Source organism: Leptinotarsa decemlineata, unplaced genomic scaffold (assembly GCF_025532065.1).
Source record: "Leptinotarsa decemlineata unplaced genomic scaffold, Ldec_3_MD MMD2_tig00000035_RagTag_RagTag, whole genome shotgun sequence".
NCBI classification, from domain to species: domain Eukaryota; kingdom Metazoa; phylum Arthropoda; class Insecta; order Coleoptera; family Chrysomelidae; genus Leptinotarsa; species Leptinotarsa decemlineata.
The window spans coordinates 9,044,968-9,068,194 of NW_027412540.1; the positions used below are offsets into that span (position 1 = coordinate 9,044,968).

At 37.2% G+C, this 23,227-nt stretch overlaps 2 protein-coding genes across 12 annotated transcripts in view; both read left to right on the forward strand.

Annotated features, from left to right (window-relative positions):
* nrm (neuromusculin) overlaps positions 1 to 23,227 on the forward strand; it is a 1,033,009-nt gene that overhangs the window by 356,815 nt on the left and 652,967 nt on the right. The gene's annotated exons all lie outside the window — the stretch shown is intronic.
* LOC141480997 (uncharacterized) lies at positions 3,836 to 7,873 on the forward strand. Its single transcript, XM_074171835.1, has 2 exons — positions 3,836 to 4,334; positions 4,396 to 7,873. Exon 2 carries the CDS (start codon positions 5,660 to 5,662, stop codon positions 7,673 to 7,675), a length of 2,016 nt encoding a protein of 671 aa, XP_074027936.1. The 5' UTR covers positions 3,836 to 4,334; positions 4,396 to 5,659; the 3' UTR covers positions 7,676 to 7,873.

Genomic DNA, 23,227 nt, shown 5'->3' on the forward strand with positions numbered 1-23,227 from the left:
TTTATATGTATTGCATGTTGTTTTATACATTATAAAAATCACATGATTGATAATTTGACAATAAGAACTATTTCCGCTATTTCCATTGTCAATCTAATATAAATAAATCAATATTCCCAGATGGTACACTTCTAACCGACATACAATCGACATCTCTCACTTTATTCGAAATTCTCATGTAAATACATTAATTCATAGAGTTATACGAAGAATAACTCTTCAACTTCCATATTTGTACACTGAGATTGATTCAACAATCGATGTGGATGAATCGTAATTCAATAACGAATTAATGAATATTCCGGCTTGATAGATGACTTGATTTGCAATTTGGAAAGCGAAGGATTGTTGTAAATTCAATATTACAAAAAATACAAATGATTTGATTACGTTTCAAGTGCTCTATATCTCATTACGGTTCTCATTTCATAAATGGGAGTTAACATCAAATATTCATCCACTGAAGCTTTTATATTTCCGCAAAATTGTATCTCTCCTAGTGGAAAAACGCCAATATCAATTTATATACCATTAATATTCACTTCAAATATAGTGTTTTCGGAAATACTGAATATTTCTGATAGCAATTGACCACTCCATTTGCACATATGCATTTTAATGTTTGAATTTCAGGAAAATGTAGTTATTTGGAAGAGATTTTATGTAGGTGATAGTGGAAAATGTTCGAAAGATATATATATATATATATATATATATATATATATATATATATATATATAAAAATCATTCTCATCCCAATAAAAATTTTATATGGGTAATTCTTATTTTCCATTTCTGCTAAGAAATAAAGTTACCTTGATCTGTACATCCCTTTGAGTAGTTTCACCGGATAGTCCAATATTATCCTAAATATCCGTTTCAAAGAACTCAAAAGAAGATCTATTCAGTACACTGCATTGGCTGGTAAATGGAGATTTGAGGTGCAATATGTGATGCTATTTGGAAAGGATTTCTGAAAGACCGTCTGATACTCTGTGAAAAGAACACCTGAAAAGATCATCCATTACATAATAAGGAAATAAAACTTATGATGCTCTGAGAACTTTTCAGTAATTCGTCTAGCAACCTGGAACTTTTATGAAATTTCTACTGGAGAAGTTTTTAGAGAGTTTGTGTACTTCAAATTTCTCATATTCATCTGACTAAGATACCTGTATTTCAAGAAAGACTGGAAAAAAACACGATTGATGGTTGTTCCACTTTGATTCATTTTATGTGAATGTACTACTTTTTTGGAAATGGAAAAAAAAACTGAAAGAATCTTCAAAAAAGGTCGACACAAATTCCGTGAATCTCGATAAGTGAAGTATTTTTTCAAATCATATAATTTTAGATAAATGTATTAGAATTCTAGGTGTGATCTGTGTTTTCATCAACTGCAACTATTTTTTCAACTAGTCGATGAAACCGAGAAAATATTATTCATTTGAAGGTTCTCATTTCCGTAATTAATATTTCGTCAGGAGTTCGCAGGTTTCCGCTTCCAGTGGACGACATGCCTTATTCGTCTTTTAATGCCCTAAATATTCCACAATATCACTACGATATACCTATTACAACCAATCCTCCAGAACAAAGAAGGATTAACGTTGAATGGTATTTATTTGGCAGAAGTTTTCGAAAAACTCAGGTAAATTTGGAATCTTTCTTCGTAATCACAAAAACCATCATCTTCAGAGTAGAAAAACTTTCTCAAAAATGGTTTGAACGTATGCAAAAGTATATCAATCCAGTCAAATATTTTGAAAAAGGATGAAACATTTCATCCTGAACACTTTTTTTATGTGGGAAAAACTTAAACCGTTCACTTTTGTATTATTATGTTTGTTGTCATAAAGATTTAATCCACCGTTGAAAGATTCGTATCTCGATAATTCGTAAATGGGCCAAATCTTATCCATTGCTTTTTCATATACTCGTATGTGATAGAATTTAGTGAACATGACGCTATTGATATCGCAACGCCTTTCATCAATTATAGCGACGGGTGAATTGCACATCTGGAAGAGCGTTGCAGATCTGGGATACGAGCAGTGATTGAGTTGATCCCTCCTATGCCAGACTTTCCGGTTCTACATTTTTTACATTTCAATACATAGAACTATATTTGAATTTTTTAAATTTCTCATGGATAAAATTCTTATCACAAAAATACAGATTATTCCAAACTCGATAGTCTTTCGACCTATCTAAAAAACAGAAAGGGATATGAGACCAAAATTTTGATCACTGTCATAAAAGGTTATAATCCAACTTTCGAAAATATGTTTTAAAATGAAGATATTCAAAATTCACTCTTTTTTATTACAAAATCAATTTTTTTGTATCAAATCACCCTGGATCAGGTTCCTTTACCCACCACATGATTTCTCAGACTTCCCGGTGTTCCAATTTCCGGAACATGAATTATCGGAGGCAATTAAATCTTTTCGTTCTGGTTCTGCTGGCGGTTTAGATTTTTTCGCTCTAGCCATATGCAAGACCTCATTAGTCACAGCTCTGGAAATTCAGGATAAAAACTTTTTTCTTCCCTTACGAAATTATTTGACTTAATTTTTACTGGTAGGGTTGTTTCCCCAGAAATGTGTCCCATACTTTGTGGCGCTTCACTGTGTGCTATTTGGAAAAAGAATGATTGGTTGCTAAACTTGATTGTATGAGGATCAAAGACGAACTAGGGTCGATGTTACGTCCACTACAGTTTGGTATCGGTACTGCCGGTGGATGTAAAGCTGCTGCTCATGCTGCTCGTAGATATATTGATCTTTATCCAAATCACGATTCATCAATTTTCCTGAAAATAGATTTCAAAAGTGCCTTCAACATGATCGATAGAAACATCATGCTTCGTAAGGTTGAAGATTCATTTCCAGGTTTATATCTCAGTCAGTGTTATACATCAGCTTCCTATTTGAATTTAGATGAATATCTGATTCTCTCTGATAGAGGTGTTCAACAAGATGATCCCTTAGGACCTGCTCTTTTTTGTCTGACAATCGACAAACTAACTCACTAGAAGTTCATCATCTGAGATGTTGCTATTTGGACGATAGCTCAATAGCTGGCGATGAAAACATTGTTTCTAAGGATTTAGAAAAAATCATTAGTAGTTGTCTAAGGCCGCTTGAGGACCTCCCCCCACCATTTGACCTTGTCCTTGAATGACGTCATATGACCTTCAGTTACGTGTCAGATGATATGAGCTTGATCATGGGTGTCGACCTTGAGATTTGAGTCTGTTCCTCAATATGTGACCTTGAAGTTTGGTCTTGAAAGATACCTCATGATGTTGCATTATGCACGTTCAATATGACCATGCGGTTCGACCTTGAGATTTATCCTTGCTCAATACGTGACCTCGATGTTAAACCTTGAAAGATGTCACATCATATGATCTTCACTTTATCCATTATATCTGCAATACATGACTCTGAACTTGTGCTCTACCTTTAAGATCAACCTTGAGCTATGTGTATGCTATATAACTTTAAACATGAAATTTGAACTTGAGAATTCAAGCTATTCCTAATATGTGACCTTGAGGTTCAACCTTGGAGAGCATCTTACGACCTTGATATATATGCATGTCATATAACCTTGAACATGTAGTAGTGGGGGAAAATACTTTTAACGGGAGTGCTATGTGATTGTTTCACTCAGTTCGCATTCTCCTCCTAATCTTGTGGTTCATATAATTTCATACAAAATGTATATGTGCAACGAATGTGGGAAAAATTTCACACGCAGTGACAACCTACGTCGTCATAAGCGCGATTCATGTACGTTGATGAATTATGGAGGACCATCAACTGAGAATGATAGAGAAGCATCAACTCCGAAGAGGATGAGGTTAAACCCCCCAGCACCTCCGGTAATGCAGACATGCCAGTGCTGCAATTTGACAATTTTAAGTGATCAGATGAATGTACATCGTAGAACTTTGCACCATAGAACGAATGCATGTGTGCATTATGGGGAAGGTGTTAAAATTGTAGGCACAGCGTTCAAGTGTAGAATTGTGAGCTATAGGGTGGATAGTCAAAATCACCATATGGATTACAACACATTCTTCAATGAATTGAAGCAGAAAGTGTTGAAACTACTGGAAGAAGTGTTGGTCATTCATAAAATTGTGAAAGTGAATATGGAGGTGTTTGGGCGCTACAATCTACAAACTAAAGAGTACTGTGATGTTAAAGCATTCAATAGTTCCAATCAAGTTATTGATCAATCGAATGATTTGAATGTGGTATATAACAATTTTGCTGATAGTTTGACTGCCCAAGCGATGGAATTTCAACATCGAGATTCAGGTATGTGATCTATTCTAAACATCATCAATTGAGTGTGTCGAAAAATAATCTCTGTTTTCAGGTTGGACAATTGAGAAAATTTTGTATTTGGAGGTGAATGTTAATAAGTTTAGCCCCCTTGGTGGATCTTCTTACATCAAACTTCCCAAATTCATCGAGTCCAAGAAAAGTGTGGTGAATGTTGTGAATCAGGACCATTACTGCTTTGCGTGGGCTGTGACTTCAGCTTTATATCCTGCCAGTGCGAGAGTGTGTGAACTTTCGTCATACCCGCACTTTTCAACCGTATTGAATGTAGCAGGTATGGAATTTCCAGTTAAGTTGAAAGATATCCCTAAATTTGAGGTTATGAATAATTGCTCTATCAATGTTTATGGGTTGGAGAACACTTTCAAAAATGGCAAAATCGAATATGAAGTTGTAGGCCCATTACATTATTCAAAATCTAGGCTTAACAGTCACGTGAATCTATTGAATATCACAGACGAATCTGGTAATAGTCATTATTGTTGGATAAAGGATTTATCGAGACTAGTATCATCCCAAATATCTGCACACCACCACAAAAAATATTTTTGTGATGGTTGTTTATTGTACTTTAGTGATGAGCGGGCTTTATTGCGACACCAGTTAAATGATTGTAATCACATATCAACAACAACACCGAACACTAATTTAAGAATTGACAAATTTGGTAAATGTGTACCTGAAAATATTTTGAAATTTGAAAATTTCGAAAAACAATTGAAAGTTCCATTCGTTGTGTATGCTGATTTTGAATCTATTTTGAAACCAGTGCACACAAATGAACCAAATCCTGCACACTCTTTCACAAATAAAACTTATCTTCATGAACCATATGCTTTCTCATATATCATAAAGTGTTCTTTCGATGATTCAATCTCCAAATTTGTATTATACAGAGGTGCTGATGCAGCTAAAGTGTTTGTTTCAAACTTGGAGGCTGACGTAACCAATATTTATCACAAATATTTGAAAAATGTGGTTCCGATGAGTCCTTTGACTGCTGAGGAAGAGCATGACTTCAATATTGCCACCACATGTGGGATATGTGGAAATAAATTTGAAGAGGGTGATATTAAAGTACGTGATCATTGCCATCTAACGGGGAAAAAAGAAATGGAGCTACTCATTCCATTTGTAATCTCAATTTCAAATTGCCCGAATTCATTCCAATCATTTTCCATAATCTCAGCGGGTATGACTGCCACTTATTCATAAAGGAGTTATGTACCGATAAAAATAAAGTTGATGTCATCGCTCAAACTAAAGAGAAATATGTTTCTTTCACGAAACATCTATTCATGGAAAATTCATTGTATCGAAATGGTCAAATAAAAAAAAAATATTTGAAATTGAGATTTGTGGACAGCTTCAAATTTTTGGCTGCATCTCTACAAGAGTTGGGTGATAATTTGGATGAAAAACATTTTGTTGAAACTAAAAAATATTTTCCAGAAAATGATAAATTTCAGCTAATGAGGCAGAAAGGTGTTTTTCCTTATAACTTCATCGATTGTCTGGATAAATTGAATTATTCAAGTATACCATCGAAGTTGGACTTTTATGATAAACTGAATGAGAAGCATATTTCTGATGAGGATTATGATAGAGTGAAACAGGTATGGGGCATGTTCAATTGTCGGGATTTAGGTGAATATTCTGACATTTACTTGAAATCTGATGTTCTGTTGTTGTGTGATATTTTTGAAAATTTCAGAAATATGAGTTTGGGTACATACAAATTGGATCCTGCTCATTATTTCACATCTCCAGGTCTATCTTGGGATGCTATGTTGAAGTTTACAGGGGTCGAGTTAGAATTACTAACTGATATCGATATGGTGCATTTTTTCCAAAATGGTATACGTGGCGGTGTTAGCCAATGTTCGGAAAGGAAGCATATTGCAAATAATCAATTTCTTCCGAATTATAATCCCAACGAACCTTCATCCTTCATAATGTATTTGGATGCAACCAATCTATATGGCCATAGTATGTGTCAATCACTACCTGTTGACGGATTCACTTGGTTGACCGCCGATGAAATAAGTCAGCTAGATATCAATAGCATTCCAGATGATGGCTGTCAAGGATACATTCTTGAAGTAGATGTGCACTATCCTATAGAATTGCACGATTTACATTCAGATTTGCCATTTTTGGTGGAGAGCATTATACCACCTGGTTCAAAGTCTAAAATACCCAAACTCATACCGAATTTGAATGATAAAAAAAAATATATTGTTCACTATAGAAATTTGAAACAGGCGGTTCGTAATGGTTTGATGGTGATGAGAACTCATAGAATTCTCAGATTCAATCAATCACCATGGTTGAAGAAATATATTGATTTGAATACAACCCTAAGAAATAATGCCAAGAATAAGTTTGAGAAGAACTATTTCAAACTAAACGTGAATTCCATATATGGTAAAACAATGGAGAATGTTAATAATAGAAGAGACATTCGCATTGTTACACATTGGGAATCTATAAGAAGAGGTATGGGTGCCAACGCTCTTATAGCTCGTCCCAATTTCAAAACATTATCTATATTTTCGGAAGACTTTGTCGCCATTCATATGGGTAGAGTTAAGGTTTGCTACAATAAACCATTATATCTGGGATTTTGCATATTGGATATGTCGAAAACTGTTATCTACGACTTTTTCTATGACGTCATCAAAAAGCATTACGGATCTCAAGCTTCTCTTCTATATACCGATAAGGATTCTTTGATATTGAAGATAATGACTGATAATTTCTATGATTTCATGAGTGAGAACATTGATAAATTTGACACTTCCAACTATGTGATGAATAATAAATTCAATGTGCCAGTAACGAAGTCGATACTTGGAAAGATGAAGGATGAACTCCCGAGTGATCCCATCATTAGTTTCCACGGCACAGGTGCCAAAGCTTATCACGTTCAAAGTGTATCAGATGAAATAAAGAAGGCAAAAGGTATCAAAAAATCCGTTATAAGAAATCAAATATCAGTTGATGATTACATAAAGATTGTTGAAACAGGTGGTACAATATTGCGAAAGATGAATATATTTCGAAGTGATTTACATGAAGTATATACATTGATGTGCAATAAAGTTGCTCTATCACATAAGGATGATAAAAGGTTCATAATACCTAATACCACCAAGACATTACCTTGGGGACATAACGACATTGAGTTTTATCAAACATGCCCCAATCAGAATTTCAGAATTTTTTTGGAAGTGTTGAAAGATGAAAGCAATGTCGGCAATAGAAAATTAGATCTACTCATTAAATTATTGGAAGAGCAATTGACTAATTGAATATTAAAAATATATATACCCATTTTTTTAATGTTCAACAATAATTGGAAAATTCATACCAATTGAATATAGTTAATGAATGTTATCGTTCTCTCCCACTTCACCCCCACCACAACCCCCATACAGTGCACAACTGATGGTGGGGTTGTAGAGAGGGAAGTGGGTGGAGCTTATCCTTTTAAAATGCGAGAGGAGGCCAGAGTAAACCATTCGCTTGCAGTAGTCCTTGAGTGAACTTACCTCCAGTGCCCAGTCGAGCCAACCTGCTTCCAGTGGAAATTTTTTCGATTCAATGTAAGTTCATAATTTCAATAACTATATATATATATATATTGTATTGACTTATATTTCATTTTTTTCAGAAGCATGTCTTTCTTACGAGCTGCCCAGATGGATGGAACCATTCGTACTGAAGCCCAAGAGAGGGAGATCATGCGCAGGAAGGGGTTAATGGCTGGAACCCCGCTATCTGAAGCCCAGCTAGATGAAGCCATGCGCAGGAGGGTGGTTGTCCATCAGGACGTGATGATCCAGCCACCTAGGACCCAGATGGCAACGATGGCTCCGACGACGACGACTTCCAATGTCAAGTCCCTCTTTCGTGATTTCAACCCAGACCAGGAAGTGGAATCAATGATGGACCTATCCATCGAGGCGGTACCGACGTCTCAGAGTTTGGAAGGGTTGTTGGAGACGTTGAATCCAAACTCGGAGGAACCACTGCCAGATCTTCTGGATCTATCGGATGTGGAAGATGTGATGTTGGCACAGCTACCTGGTGTGTTATCCCAGATCGACTCCGAGGATGAGTTTCAAAACCCGAAGAAGCGGATACGGGCCAACAACAAGGTGGTGAAGTCTGAAGAGCGGATTTCCAAGAAGACGAAACCACCATCCGCGAAGTCGAAGTCGAAGCCATCAATCCGGAGGAAGGGCGATAAACTGAGCGTCTTCAGGAAAAGGTGTGAAAGGAACACGGCCATTAGAGCTTGGCCGGAAGCAACCCGTTCTTCGGAAATATCTAAAGCTGGACCATCCTCCCTTGTAGCACCCGTCCACCAGGTGCAAGTGGTTGTAGATGTCCATCGGGAAGCTAGTCCGTCTCCTTTACATCAGGATGGGAGATCAACCTCACCAGCCCTTCCTGAGGAAAACATTCCTTCGCCCACACGAGAGGTCGCTGCGGAAGTTCATCTGTCACAGAGCACATGTGAGGACCGGAAAGTTGTTGATTCTTTCTCATACATGCGATCTGTGATGGATGAATTGAGCAAGAAGCGACAGCGTCGAGGTGAGTGCGATTCCCGCCGCAGAGCCATGAGTGCAAAAATTGAAGGCATTCAGGCTCAGAAGCGGGAATTAGATAAGCAGCTGTCTCGCATTGAAGCGGATCTTCGCAAAGAAGATCAACTTGAAGGCGAGCTAGTGGCTTACATTGAGAAGTACGAGCCTCGGGTGCGGCGATGGAAGGACATGATTGCCGGCTTACCGATGGATTTGTAAATATATGTATATATGTAGTGCATGTTAATTTTAAGATATATTTAAGTTGTTTATAAAATATTTTTTGCATGTTAATTTTAAGGTTGTAATTTTTTTTCATGATAAAATTAAATAAAAAATAAACAAGGAATTGAAAGGAGTGCATATACTTTGGTTGTTGCACACAGAATACTGCGAGGTTGGGGCAGTATTTATTCCTTTAATCTAGTCATGTTCTAGCCATATTTAGCATGTAGAAATTAACCACAGAAATAGTACAATCTATGTTAGTATTTATTTGCAATATGGGTTAGTTCAAAATAAGATCTAGGAGAAATAAACTTTGTATGGTAAAACTAATGAGTTTGATTAATAATAAAGAAGCTGAAAACCTTGCCCCATCCCTCAGCATCATTCAATTCGAATATGACGTTTCCATATATAAATAATGAAAGAAATTATTCATTAGAGTAGTTCAACAAATAGACGTTACATCATTAGTCATTAGCTCACACAAGTTGCGACTTCTGATGGTTGTCATTTATAAGGGTGTGGCAGCTGGCTAATGAAAAAAAACAGGAAAGAATAGATGAATAATGGAAGTAACTATCATTTAGTGTGTTCGAATAAGTAGATGTGAATATAAATGATTGCATACAGTTGGTTAGGTTAGGTCAGTTTAGGTGAAATTTTTCTCCTGAGCGGATTGCAAAAAGAACCAATTGATGATGATCCATAGAGAAAATAGTGTATTTTATTTCATATATATGTGATGTTTTACTTAATATATACATGTGCTGTACGATATCTGGGAATAAACTACATATCCTCAACTCCCAAGGTATTGTTAACTGTGCGGTTGACCGCACCGCACCCGCGAATTAAATTAATTCGCGGCCGCGAATTAAAATTATCCGCGGATAAAGTCGCGGATCCGCGGCCGCGGCCGCGGATCCGCGGATAATCCGCCGATAAAACCGCGGGTCCGCGGCCTTGGCCGCGGAACCGCGGTTTTATCGGCGGGCTATCCGCGGATCCGTGGCCGTGACAGCAAATTCGCGAATCCGCAGAATAATTTCAACGGCGATCGCGAATTAATTCAATTCGCGGGTCGAAAAATTTTCGGAGCGGAGCGGAGCGGAGCGAAGCGGAGCGAAGCTGACCACATCTGTTTTTTCATTTTCTTCCCTCATATTATGATTCATTTAACAAATACTTCTACCCCCTCCATCACCCCCTCCACTCTCCCTCCTTCTACAAATCATATATAAAAGGTTGCATTCTCAATAACTGATAGACTTGTTCACTCATCATGAATCGAGTAACTCCAATTGTGCAGGAAGCTGATTCCTCAAGTGAGCCTCATGTCGATTCTCCCGAGGGTTCGTCCTATGGAGATATCCAAGTGCAAGATATCACTTCAACGTGTCCGGACGACTTCGATGGGTATTCAGATACCACCATTGATTTGAATGAGGAACGACGTTATTTCGAATATGAAGCTGATGAGTATGGCCAATTTGATGACCCAATGGATCCAGATGCCGACTTTGGGGTGATGAACGAGTTTTTTCTGATAGTTCGGGAAGAATCACCCAGCCCCGACATTATGGAGCCGTATTTGGATGATCAAGTCGGAGAACAAAATCAATTCGATGACCCCCTCGAGATACCCGATTCTCCGGATCCTGACATAATCATTATAGATGACGATTAAAATGGTTGGGTTAGGTTAGTTTTCTCGGAGTGCACATAATCTGGTTGGTGCACACGGAATACTGCGTGGTTTGGGGCAGTGTTCAACCTAACCCAATATTTTTTTTTAAAGCTAATTACCCATATGTATCACTCATATCTGATAGAAAAAAAAATAGAGAAGTCCAATACATTCAACGAATCATTGGAAGATATATTCGAAATCAAGTAGTAACAGTTTGGATATCCAACCATACACTTCAGTTCACCCACTATTTGTGTCAATAATTTTTTTTTTGAGAAGGATTTGATTGTTTTCCATCAAAAGGTTTAGTGTTAAACAAAAAAAAACAACAACAATAAAAAATATATAATATTTATTAAAACAAATCATTGTGAGGGTACATGGTTACAAATTATGCAAACATCCAATCGACGAAAGTTCGTCAGTGGCCTGTCACAAGCTTCGCAAAAAGTTTGCGTCATCCCCATCATCGAAATAGTGTAATGGATATCAATATGTTGATACTCACCCCCATTATTATTTCGATGGGAATAAAACCTAAAACAGCACCAACATAACATGTAGATGGTATCATCAATGGTTCGTATACGAACATGAGAGTCCGTAACACAATATAAATCTAAATTATTTTCCACCGTATCACTGACATTCAACCAACGACTTCCTATAATGATGTTCCCATTGTCAGTCGCCGGGTCATCGTCGATACCCTCATCTACCATGGCTACACCGTCTTCTTCTACATCGATACCCTCATCTACCATGGCTACACCGTCTTCTTCTACGTCGATGTCATCTACGATGTCGATTATGTAATCCCCTCCTTCGACGATATCATCCTCTTCTTCAATAACGTCGATGGGAAGTTCACCCTCTTCATCAATAATGTCGTTGGGGGGAGTTCATCATCTTCATCAGAAAACCGATTATTTTCGTCTTCGAGAGACAATCTCATCAAAACTTCATTGATTTTTTTAGCGTTCATTTTTTTTATTTTTCGATAAGTTTCGTCAAAGGTACTACTAGCACTAGTGAATAGTAATTGGAGTTTAGAGTTGCGAGTCGATTTTTATATGTTTTTTTTTTCTTGTGGAGGTGGTAACCCCACCACTACACCATCCCTCCTCTTGTCACTCTATGTGTTTATAATAGGAAGTGAGGTTCATGAGAGTACATTTGAATTCATCAGTTGAATATTTCGACATCCAATAGTGAATACTAATATGCCTTTTCCAAAAGAGTGGGATTCAAAACCGAAAGTACGCGGTCATCCAATCAAAGTCAATCAAGTTATAATGTGTAGTAATTGTCAAGGTTATTGGCCTGAAGCATATATTAATCCATGTACCGGTCTGTGTCGTAGATGTGTATTGAAAAATCCAACCCAAGTTCCGAGTCCAATTAAAGTTTCGAAGGCGACAAATAATTCAACTCCAGAAGTATGCCCTCACCATCAGTGCTGCAAATGTTCCATAGGAATCGTGTGTGACAATATGGGAATTTATAGAAATATTTGTGTGAACTGTGCAGCAAATTGTGAGTTACTACTTCAACGTTGTCTACGTTGTGATAACTATAAAGTAGATTGTTGGAACAATTTATGTACCGTATGCAGAAGCGGATTGATATTATGTGAAAATGTTGGTGATTTCTATCCCGATGAGAACATTCACTTCCGGGATTGTTGGTGTTTGAACTGTGAAGATCAGGTGAAAAGACGAGAAATATATGGTAACGCTATTCGGACATATATTCCATTGGTTACAGTGCCACCCATCACAGCTAATGTCAATATTCAATACATGTGAAATTATATGTTGAATAAATGAATTGCTTTAATATTCAATAATAAAAATTCAATTTCATCATATTGTCTTTATTTTTCCATTTACTACAATAATATTTCAATTAAACTAATGAACTTTCATCGATCCAAGAGATATGATCTTCAGAGAATCCCAACCACTTCACAAATAGGCGACGTCCTTTCCTTTTCAAAACTCGCTCAACCAAATATGTATTGGGATCTCTAGCTTTATTCAATTCCATTTTATAAAAGCAACCTTTGATCGGATCTCCATTCACATCTTCTAGCTCATAAGTTATAGGCTCTGTACTATTAATTTTCACAACTTTAAAAAGTTCAGTAGTGAAATTTGCTGTATAACCTTTGGCGAATGCATTTTTAAACTTACTGATTCGCACCATATCTCCAATTTTGAATTCTTTTTTTTCACGTTTTCCATGCTGCTTCTTTGATCTTGCATAAACTGTCATTTTTGTGGATGGTTTTACGTCTACGGGCTTCATACCAATGGTACGATGAACTTTGTTGTTATATTGACTGGTAATTTTAGGAAGAATATTCAACCAACTGTAATGGCCTTGAAGTGAAAAATGTCTATAAAGCCAACTTTTCAACGTCCTGATGACTCTTTCCGCATTCGCAGCCTTTTTTGTGCTGAATGTTGAGTAATGAATAATACGGTGCTCTCTCATTAGCGATGAAAATTTTGAATTATAAAACTCGGTACCGTGATCAGATTGTAAGTTCCTTGGGACATGCTTCGCATCTTTCAACACACTCGCCATAGCTGCAGTAACTGAATCAGCTGTTTTATTTCTCAGTGGTCTTGACCATACATACTTTGAATAACAGTTGATTACTATGAGGATGTACCTATAACCATTATTTTCTGTAGCATATGGTTGCATTTCCATCAGATCCATCTGCCACAAGTCATAAAATCCCTTTATTAGTGTCTTTCGACGGGGAAAATTTCGACGCGCCGGCTTATGTATTTCCTTCACAACCTGCCATTTTGCATCACTCATATTACTGCTATATGACTTCGAAGTGATGAAGTCGAGAATTCAGTTCGCTACTGTTCACGTGCAGGTTTAACAACTGACTGTTCAACTTCAATAACTCGCTCAGTAAAAGTATCAACCAACTCGGTTACAACACCAATTCGCTTTTCCATATTAGTCAATCGATCAGCTAATGCTGAAGTGATGAGTGCATTTTTGTCAATGATGATTCGCAGTTCGGTATTTTTTGAATCAATGTTTTTTTTGACGTATCGTAGCGCTGGCGCAATGAATTCTTCGAAATAGTTCAGGGTTGATTCCTTGGTTTCTTTAATATGATTATCAACGTATCTTTTAGTTACAGAGTCTTCACCGTCTACAGGTTCACCAATATTCTGCAATCGCTTATTCTGAATGTCATAATCACCATGTGGTGTAAGAATGAATCCAACACCCGATCTTCCAACAAGTGGTTTACCAACACCACCCCTTCTACGCCCAAATTTATCAATTGTGGTATGCATAGTTAGATCATCTGTGAGTAACTGAGTCAGCTTCATACATTGTGTTCATTATATTACGCTCAATAGACTAATCCTTCTTCACGTAATTCCTCAATTATGGCCAATATTTCATTATCGTGCCCGGTATGTCCAGCCATTCGTGAACTCCAAAGCAATTGAAGGCGATCAACCAATTCTTCGAGTTTATTCCAATAAACATAATCTATATGCTTATTTCTGATATATTTTTTTTGAGTGGGTATTTTGATTATACCGGTACCTTCTCTACTGGGATTCTGCAGTGGGTTTCCATTAGATAATAGTGGTACGATTATTTCTCGATATTTCTTCCAATTATTTGATAGTAGACCCTGTTTTCTTTCATTGTATTTATATGCTGCCTTCGTTAATTTGAGTATATCACCATAAGTGGTCATATCGGAAGAGGGGATATTTCCCGGTGGTACTTTCATGAATATCAATTTATATAGTTTTGGGGTACCCTGATAAGTGGCAATAGTTTTACCATTTTTCTTGAACACAATTTTCTCATCGATGAACTCCACATCAGCTACACCCATTTGTAAATTTCCCGTTTCAGTGTTCATGTGTACTCCAAAGACGGTATCGTATGAGGGATTTCCTGATATTAACTTTTGTATGTGCTTTTGTACCTCATCACCTTTATCAAGCACATTAGATGATTCTAAATCTGAAGTTGTAGACGAAGAAGCTTGAAGATCCTTCGAAAAAGCCTCTTCAAATTTCGTTTTTAGCTCACTTTTAATTATATTTTTGGCGGTGAGTGGTGTAGCACTCTTTGTTGTCTGCATTACCTGATTTATTTGAGATGCTCCTCCAGTATTGGCAGATATTGCTTTCAAAGGTGTTATTATTGGCTCATAGATTCTTTCGAGTGCTGATTGATCACCTAAGCGACTATTCTTGATATAATTGAATTTCTTCCGAACGGCATCTGTTGCTTCAATTAACTTTCTTTTCAAACACATTTCATCATCATTTTTTCCCTCCATAATGTATTCACTTCAAGAATGTGTACAATGAAGCGTCGTCCACACTATCTAGCACTCGAATGATTCAATTGTTTCAAGAACGTCAAGGATATATGAAAGCATCAAATCCTTTTCGATAACGTCCATCTTGCACTTCTCGATCCTTATCAATTACTAAAAATCCATATTTATCCACCCAACATCTCGCACACATATCTTTAAATTGCTTGTATGTCACATCTGGTGACACGTGGTCAGAAAAAATATGATTGAGATTCATATCATCTTGTTTGAACAGCACAATAAAATTTGCATTATCTCGAATCAATTGTTTCGGGACTCGTGAATATGTTTGGGCTAGATAGAAGCAATCCACATTTTTATGACGACCCATACTGAAATATGATCGTATAACATCCTGTTTCTCACACATCACATCATCGAAAATGAATATTGAATCGGTTCTGGCATCTGAAGGCTCTACTATTTCAGCTGCATTATTGGTGAAAGTGTAAAATCCCAACCCTTCAATTGGAGCTAATACTTCACGTAAATACTCATATTTGGGTTGATAAAGGGACTTTGAATAAAGATAAACATTTGCAAATCGTAATCCTAGAGGGTGAGTCAGTAGAGAAATCATAACATTTGTCTTGCCGCAATTGGAAGGTCCGATAATCAGACCGCGAATGGATAGTGGAAGTAAGGATCCATGACGCTGTTTCACACCGCTTTCCGAGCCGCCACCCACTTTTTCATCGAAATTATCGATGGAAAATTGGTGCTTCTGCTTCAGTATGCGCATTGTATGACAGTTGGAGACTATATAAGCAGGTCTCCATATCGATTCCTTTATTTAAATGGGGGTTATGAGCCGATGTAGATCTCCTGAGTGGCATTCAAATAAAACTGGTAGGGGATTGGTCAATTACCTCATCAATAGTCTACCTTTCGAATTACACTTACCTGGCTATCAGTATTGCGGCCCTGGCACCAAATTGCAGAAAAGATTGGCGAGAGGTGATCCGGGTGTCAATCAACTGGATTCTGAATGTCGAAAACACGATATTGCATATTCACAAAATCCTAACAATCTTTCAGCTAGACACAGAGCAGATCAGGAGCTTGCAGAAAGTGCTTGGAATCGATTCAAGGCAAAAGACGCATCTATTGGAGAGAAAGGAGCCGCTTGGCTAATTACGAATATAATGAAGGGGAAACGGCGATTTGGTATGGGTTGCGAGTCACCATCCAAGCAGTCACGGATACAGAAAAAAAAAGGTCCTACCAAGAAAAAAAAATCAAAAAAACTATTGAAAGACTCTAAGGTGATAGCTTTTGGTTCTGGAATCGTTAAGAAAGTGCGTGATGTTCTACACAAAGCGGGCGGAAGTGAATTTGTTGTCAAAAATTCTAAAAGAGCAGCTGAAATTGCACTGAAAGCAGCACGCAAATATACGAGGGCTGCGGGTGGGAAAAAGAGAATTCGCACACCGCGAATCATACCAATTCCTAAAATTGGTGGAATACTACCACTCATTCCAATTTTTGCTGGTTTATCGGCGCTAGGAAGTTTAGCCGGTGCTACAGCTGGCATAACAAAAGCAGTACAAGCAGCGAAAGCGAGTAGGGAGCAATTGAGTGAGGCAAATCGACATAATAAAAACATGGAGGCAATCGCTCTAGGTAAACAAGGAAGCGGTATCTACTTGAAGCCTTACCGTAAAGGATTAGGGGTCTATTTGAAACCTCAAATTTCAAAAAACTCATAGATTTGCTACCTCAAAGAGCTCTCTCCAACATCGACCTCAACTATCATGCTAAGAAAATGATGATTCCATATTTTCGGGGGGTATATATGCGTGACGATTTGCCAAAATCGGGACCACTCCGATATGAATCTGCCATAGTAAATTTGGATAGTCGACATGGTCAAGGGACACATTGGGTAGCATACAGAAAATGTGACACTTCAGTGAAATATTTTGATAGTTTCGGTGATTTACCCCCTCCAAAAGAATTGATTCACTATTTTTATAGGGGTTCAAATCCTATCAATATTATCACATATAACTATGAGCGTAAACAACAATTCAACACAGTATGGTGTGGTCATTTGTGTTTGGAATTTCTACAGAGCAAGACATGGAGATAACACCAGCGCAGGACAGGGAAAGTATCAAGAGGATGAGTCATTCATTGATCGCATATTCCAGAGTACGCACTTTACGAAAAATGAGTGAAGAACAACTCGCTGATATGCCGAAAGAGGTGTTGATTGGGTGTGCATCGCATGAAATTGCATCTGTATGGGATAAGTTACCACAAAATCTACAAAATGATATTGATGTCTTGAAGTATCAGTACTGCGAAGACCATCAGAATAATTCCAGCGGTAGCAGCAATAATTCCGATGTGAATGATGGGCCACCTACAAGAAAAATTTTCTGTTGTTATTGTAAAGTGAATGATGTGAATGTAGTCACACATAATGGGATGGATCATCTGGACAGACCACCTAAAAAACGACGATTACTCCACAATTTCTGCTGTCAGCAATAAAAAGACATGAGTCAATGAAAATTCATCAGTCATGTCACGCACGTTTTCATTGTCGGGGCACTCTAGCGAGTTGAGCGCCAACTTCTACCCACCCATCGAATTGGATAGTGGCGCTAATTATGGTCTGGGCTTACACGGTTTCTATTCCTACAACTCCATATTCAATGTGGATGTGAAAAATAATGTTATCGCCTATTCTAAAGAAGCTAACTCACCTCCTATCATTATAAAAATTCCACCTGGAGCATATGAAATTGATGAAATCAATAAGGTGATTCAAAAATTCATCAAATCCAAAGAAATTCAATTGGAGAATGGAGCTGAGGAGAATATCGATGGAGTATTTCTCCTACACGCAAACAACAACACTCTGAAATGTGAAATGAGGTCGAAATATTACATCCATCTCAAACATGAAAACACTATTGCCGAACTTTTAGGGTTCGAAGCCGATGTGTTTGGCATCGATGAAACTCATGAATCAACATTGCCCGTAAATATCAATAAGGTGAGAATTATTCGTGTGGATTGTAATGTCACAGCTGGAGCATATTCAAATGGTAATGAAATCCATAGCATCTTTGAATTTGATATTGATGTAGAGCCCGGTTACAAACTCACCAAGGAACCGCAAAATATTATTTATATGCCAATACAGCCTGGCGGTCGTAAGTACCTCGACAATATCACTTTACGCATATTGGATGATAATGGTAATCTAATCAATTTCAATGGTGAAAAAATAATAGTTAAATTGGAATTGATTAGGCTATAACGATCATCATTTCTCATATGTTGATTCACAACATCGACGACCGTCATAAGTGTATCACAAAAATGAGTGGAGCAAGCATCGATAAGTTTGGTCGCAGAAGTAAGGCAGTTTCAAATAATGTTTTGCGAGGAAAACCTGGAGTTGGTTTTAAATTGACTTCCGATGGAAACTTTGATATGGAAAATAAACGATTGAAAAATATAGCCGAGCCTAAAGAGAGTACGGATTGTGTTAATCGGGAATATGTTGGTTTTTACATCTCGAAGATCAGAGGAGAATTAGATTCTGATATTGATGAAATCAATTTGAGATTAGATGGAGTAGAAAAATATTCCGCATCAGTCAGGGAAGATCTCATTACGCTTGGGCTGAAATTAGTGGAAATTGTAAAAAAATGTGAACATATGGAAAAGGATATCAAATCGATGCAATCTGATATAATAAAACAACCCTCGATAAGCATTCAAACAATTGAGCAAAAAAGATGGTGAGCGATGATAATCGGTGAAAAAATCAGTATAAAGCAGGAGTTGACTAAATTTTAACTCATTATTTATCATTTCCTAACGCTGAGCAGATGTCAATAATTGATAAAGCTATAGATTGTTTCTAAAAAATGGGGTTGTGCTTCAATATCCAGCGATTGCAGCAGCGGCAGCAGTTGAATCAGCGTAATGCATTTGGTGGAGACTATAATCATGTACATTTAAAGAAGAAAAAATCTAAAAGTCGATTCATTCCACGTATGCCCGCCGAACGATCAAGATATAGGCTGAGCGCTAGTAGTTTAAACTTCCTCAAATCTATTGGCTTGAAGGTGCGATATAAAAAATAGTGATAACATGGCGACAATCACCACAAGCGATAAACTGGAGGTGTTCGAAGAGCCCCTGTTCGACCATTCCCTCATTAGCCTTCATGAGCATACATATAAGCCGTATGGTTCACCATATTACAAAAATTCAGATGAAATAAGAATTCCAATCAATTTTCAAGATCTTATACTCGATATTGCAGATAGTTACATATATATCGAGGGGAAGTTCACACCATCTGATGCCACGAAGCAGTGCTACCTATCCAATAACGCCCTCGCCTTCCTCTTCGACGAAATTCGCTATGAAATGGGTGGAGAGCAAGTGGCCGTTGTTCGAAAACCCGGTATAACTACCACAATGGAAACGATGATATCATTTGGACAAACACATGCAAATTCGCTACTACCGATAGGATGGGGTCTTGATGTGAATAAACAAGATATATTGGATTCTGTCAGCAATGTATTCAGCGGTAAATTACCCTTGAAGTATCTCATGGGTTTTGCTGAAGATTACAATAAGGGGATACTGAATGTAAAACAGGAGCTCATTTTGATTATAGCACGATCATTCAAAAATTCATTTATTGGGGAAGTCGATGCAGATTTGGAAATCAATAAAATAGAATGGAGAATCAGACACATTGTGCCGGAAGATCGACAGAAACTGAAGTTATTGAATCGCATCAATAAAAATGGTAATAATGCTAAGGTGAAGGTGGCTTATCGTATGTGGGACCTTTATGAATTACCCACACTTCGTGACACATCCTCAGATATATGGGCCGTGAAGACGACCAACAGTCTTGAAAGACCTCGATACATCATCATCGGCTTTCAAAACACCGACCATTCCGAAAATATATCAAAAGATGTAACGAAATTCATACATGTGAATATTAATAATATTCGACTATCTCTGAACTCTGAAGTATACCCATATGAGCGTTGGAATCTGGATTTCGACAAGAAGTTAGACTCATCAGCCTATTATGCATATGAAAACTTCCAACGCAGCTACTATGATAAAGCTATGAGTGAACCGATGATGGATATTGGCAGCTTTCGCAACAACCCACTATTCATCATCGACTGCTCCCATCAACCTGAAGCTATGAAGTCATCCACTGTCGACATCAAAATTGAATTCGAAACACGCAAGGTGAAGTTTCCAGCGAACACCAAAGTATATGCACTAATCCTCCACGATGCTGTTTTATCTTATAATGCTCTTAATGGTTCTGTTCAGACTGGATTGTAATAAGATTGACATGTAATTCACCATGAAATATTCGATATTAAAACACTCAAAAATTATTTCCTGCCTTTTATTCATAAAACAATTATATATAGATGGATATGAATTGAAACATAATTTGATTATCACATATACAACACATTTAAAATATTCTAAACACCATCATGTAAGGATTCTTCCAGTTGTGGGTTGGGACTCCGTGGTTCCAATTGATATTTCTCTATGATATTCTGCGGTAGGTAGGTGCATATATCGTAAAGGAATTGTTTTAAGTCTGCTTCAATTATCAGCTCACAGAACTCGTCCAAATTTCTGCTTCCATACGAATATTTTTGACACAATGCCACACCGAGTTCATACTTCTCACTAAGCTCCAGAAGTTTTCGCCCCTCCTCAGCATCATAACATACACTCAAATCATAATTTGATGAATGTAGAGCGTCAAAACTTAGATCAGCCAATTCCCAAGCCATTTTTCTTATGGCAGAATCCAAATCCACTGCTTCTGGCCACTCTTGCGCTGAATATTGCATCCACATATTTATAGGATGGAGAACTCTGAAAATGAACCAATTGCATTCATTAGTTTGGTAATTATATTGTGAAAAAATTAAAATACTCACGTGAAATTTGACTATGTCTATGAAATGAGCAAGTTGATACATATTTTATATTATTATACCATATTTTCACTATTTACAAAAAAAAAAGATTGTAGTTATACTCTCAAAACTTTCAATCCAAAACATTGAATTTCATCAATGATCGGGTTTTAGCACCAGGATAATCCTGTGAACTTTGACCCATATAAGTAAGTGTAAATTTGGCTTTGGATGAATTCACTTCACGAATGAAGTCTTCTGTGAATTGCTCTGTGACACGTTTTGGAAGCCATGCTTTAAAAGGAGTATTACTTTCCTCATCCAATAGAACTACTTGAATGGATTTACCATATCGTGTGGAATACATTGACATTTTTTCTATTTTATATTCTCTATCAATAACCAGGGCGGTTATAGGTTTTTGCTCTAAAGCTTCACTTTGTTGAATTATAGCAAAATTGATTTTTTCAATGTCAAATTTCAAATTATCCATATTCATAAATATAGTGAAATTACGGTTCAAAAATATAAACTATGTTCACCTTTGTGATGATGATGTTCACTTTTTGGATTGGTAAATACTAGCTGCTGTCGTCAACACAACTCAACAAATACTCACTAACTATTCAATTACGTTAGGTAGTCTGAACTGAGTGAGAATATATGATACACTGAGCTTATATAGAAAATCATCCTCGAAAAGAGGGAGGGGTTCAAGGTTATGCATCGATGACAGTTATATCTCAAGGTCAAAGCACAAGTCCAGGGCCATGCCTCGAGGACCTATGATGTGACATCATACAAGGTCAAACATCGAGGTCACGTATTGAGCAAGGATAAACCTCAAGGTCGAACCGCATGGTCATATTGAACGTGCATAATGCAACATCATGAGGTATCTTTCAAGACCAAACTTCAAGGTTACATATTGAGGAACAGACTCAAATCTCAAGGTCGACACCCATGATCAAGCTCATATCATCTGACACGTAACTGAAGGTCATATGACGTCATTCAAGGACAAGGTCAAATGGTGGGGGGAGGTCCTCAAGCGGCCTTAGACAACTACTATCATTGATAATTCAAAATATACTAAATTTCGATAGATGCGAGTTGATTATTCTTTCAACTCCGAATAATATTTCCGAATCCATCATTTTGAAATTGGCTCCTGGAATAAGAAACTAAATGGAGTCTCTTGGGTGCTCCTCTTTCTAAAGATTCACTTTTAGAACATTTTTGAGAAAAACGGGAATCACTCAAATTGCTGACCACCAGATTGAATAAACTTCCTAAACACGTTGCATATTTTCTTTTGGAAAGTTGTTTGGCGATTCCAAAACTCATGTACGGTCTCAGATATTCCCCCACTTGGTCAAGTCGGTTAGAGCCTGACGAATATGATAATTTACCCCTCAACACGACGGAATATGTTATTAACATTTATTTCAATAATGATTCATGTCATCAAGCAACGCTTTCTGTAAATCTTGGCGAACTAGGGCTACGTTCGGCTTCTTCCTTAGCTTTACCAGCTTTTCTGTCGTCAGTCAATATTATTTCTGAACTTATTGATTCCATCCTCCCTTCTATATTCATCAATATCAAACACGTTTTTTATGCTGAAGGTGGATCATTTTGGCATGCCGCAACTAATATTGCTCCTTTTCAGACAAAAAAGTAATGCAAAGGGCATGGGACCGACCTTTCCTGAACAGTGAATGATAAACTTCTGAAATCTTCATGTGTATACGATAAGACTCCTCTGAAAGCAGCAATGATCAAGGAATCGGGTGCTTACTTGAATGCTTTACCTGTTGCATCTTTCGAAACACTTGGACGATGAATCTTTCAGAATATCAGTAGGACTTCAGTACGGAACTGAAATATTTTCGAAACAAGCCGAGATATGTCTATATTCATCAGTGTCCTATCAAGTTTAATTCGAAAGTGATTGATCCGCCTTCTTTTTTTTTCAGTTCGGTCAATGGACAAAGGTCATTCTTGCC

Coding starts and splice junctions, on each gene's coding strand:
- LOC141480997 (XM_074171835.1), top strand. CDS start 5,660: ATGGAAAATTCATTGTATCGAAATGGTCAAATAAAAAAAAAATATTTG.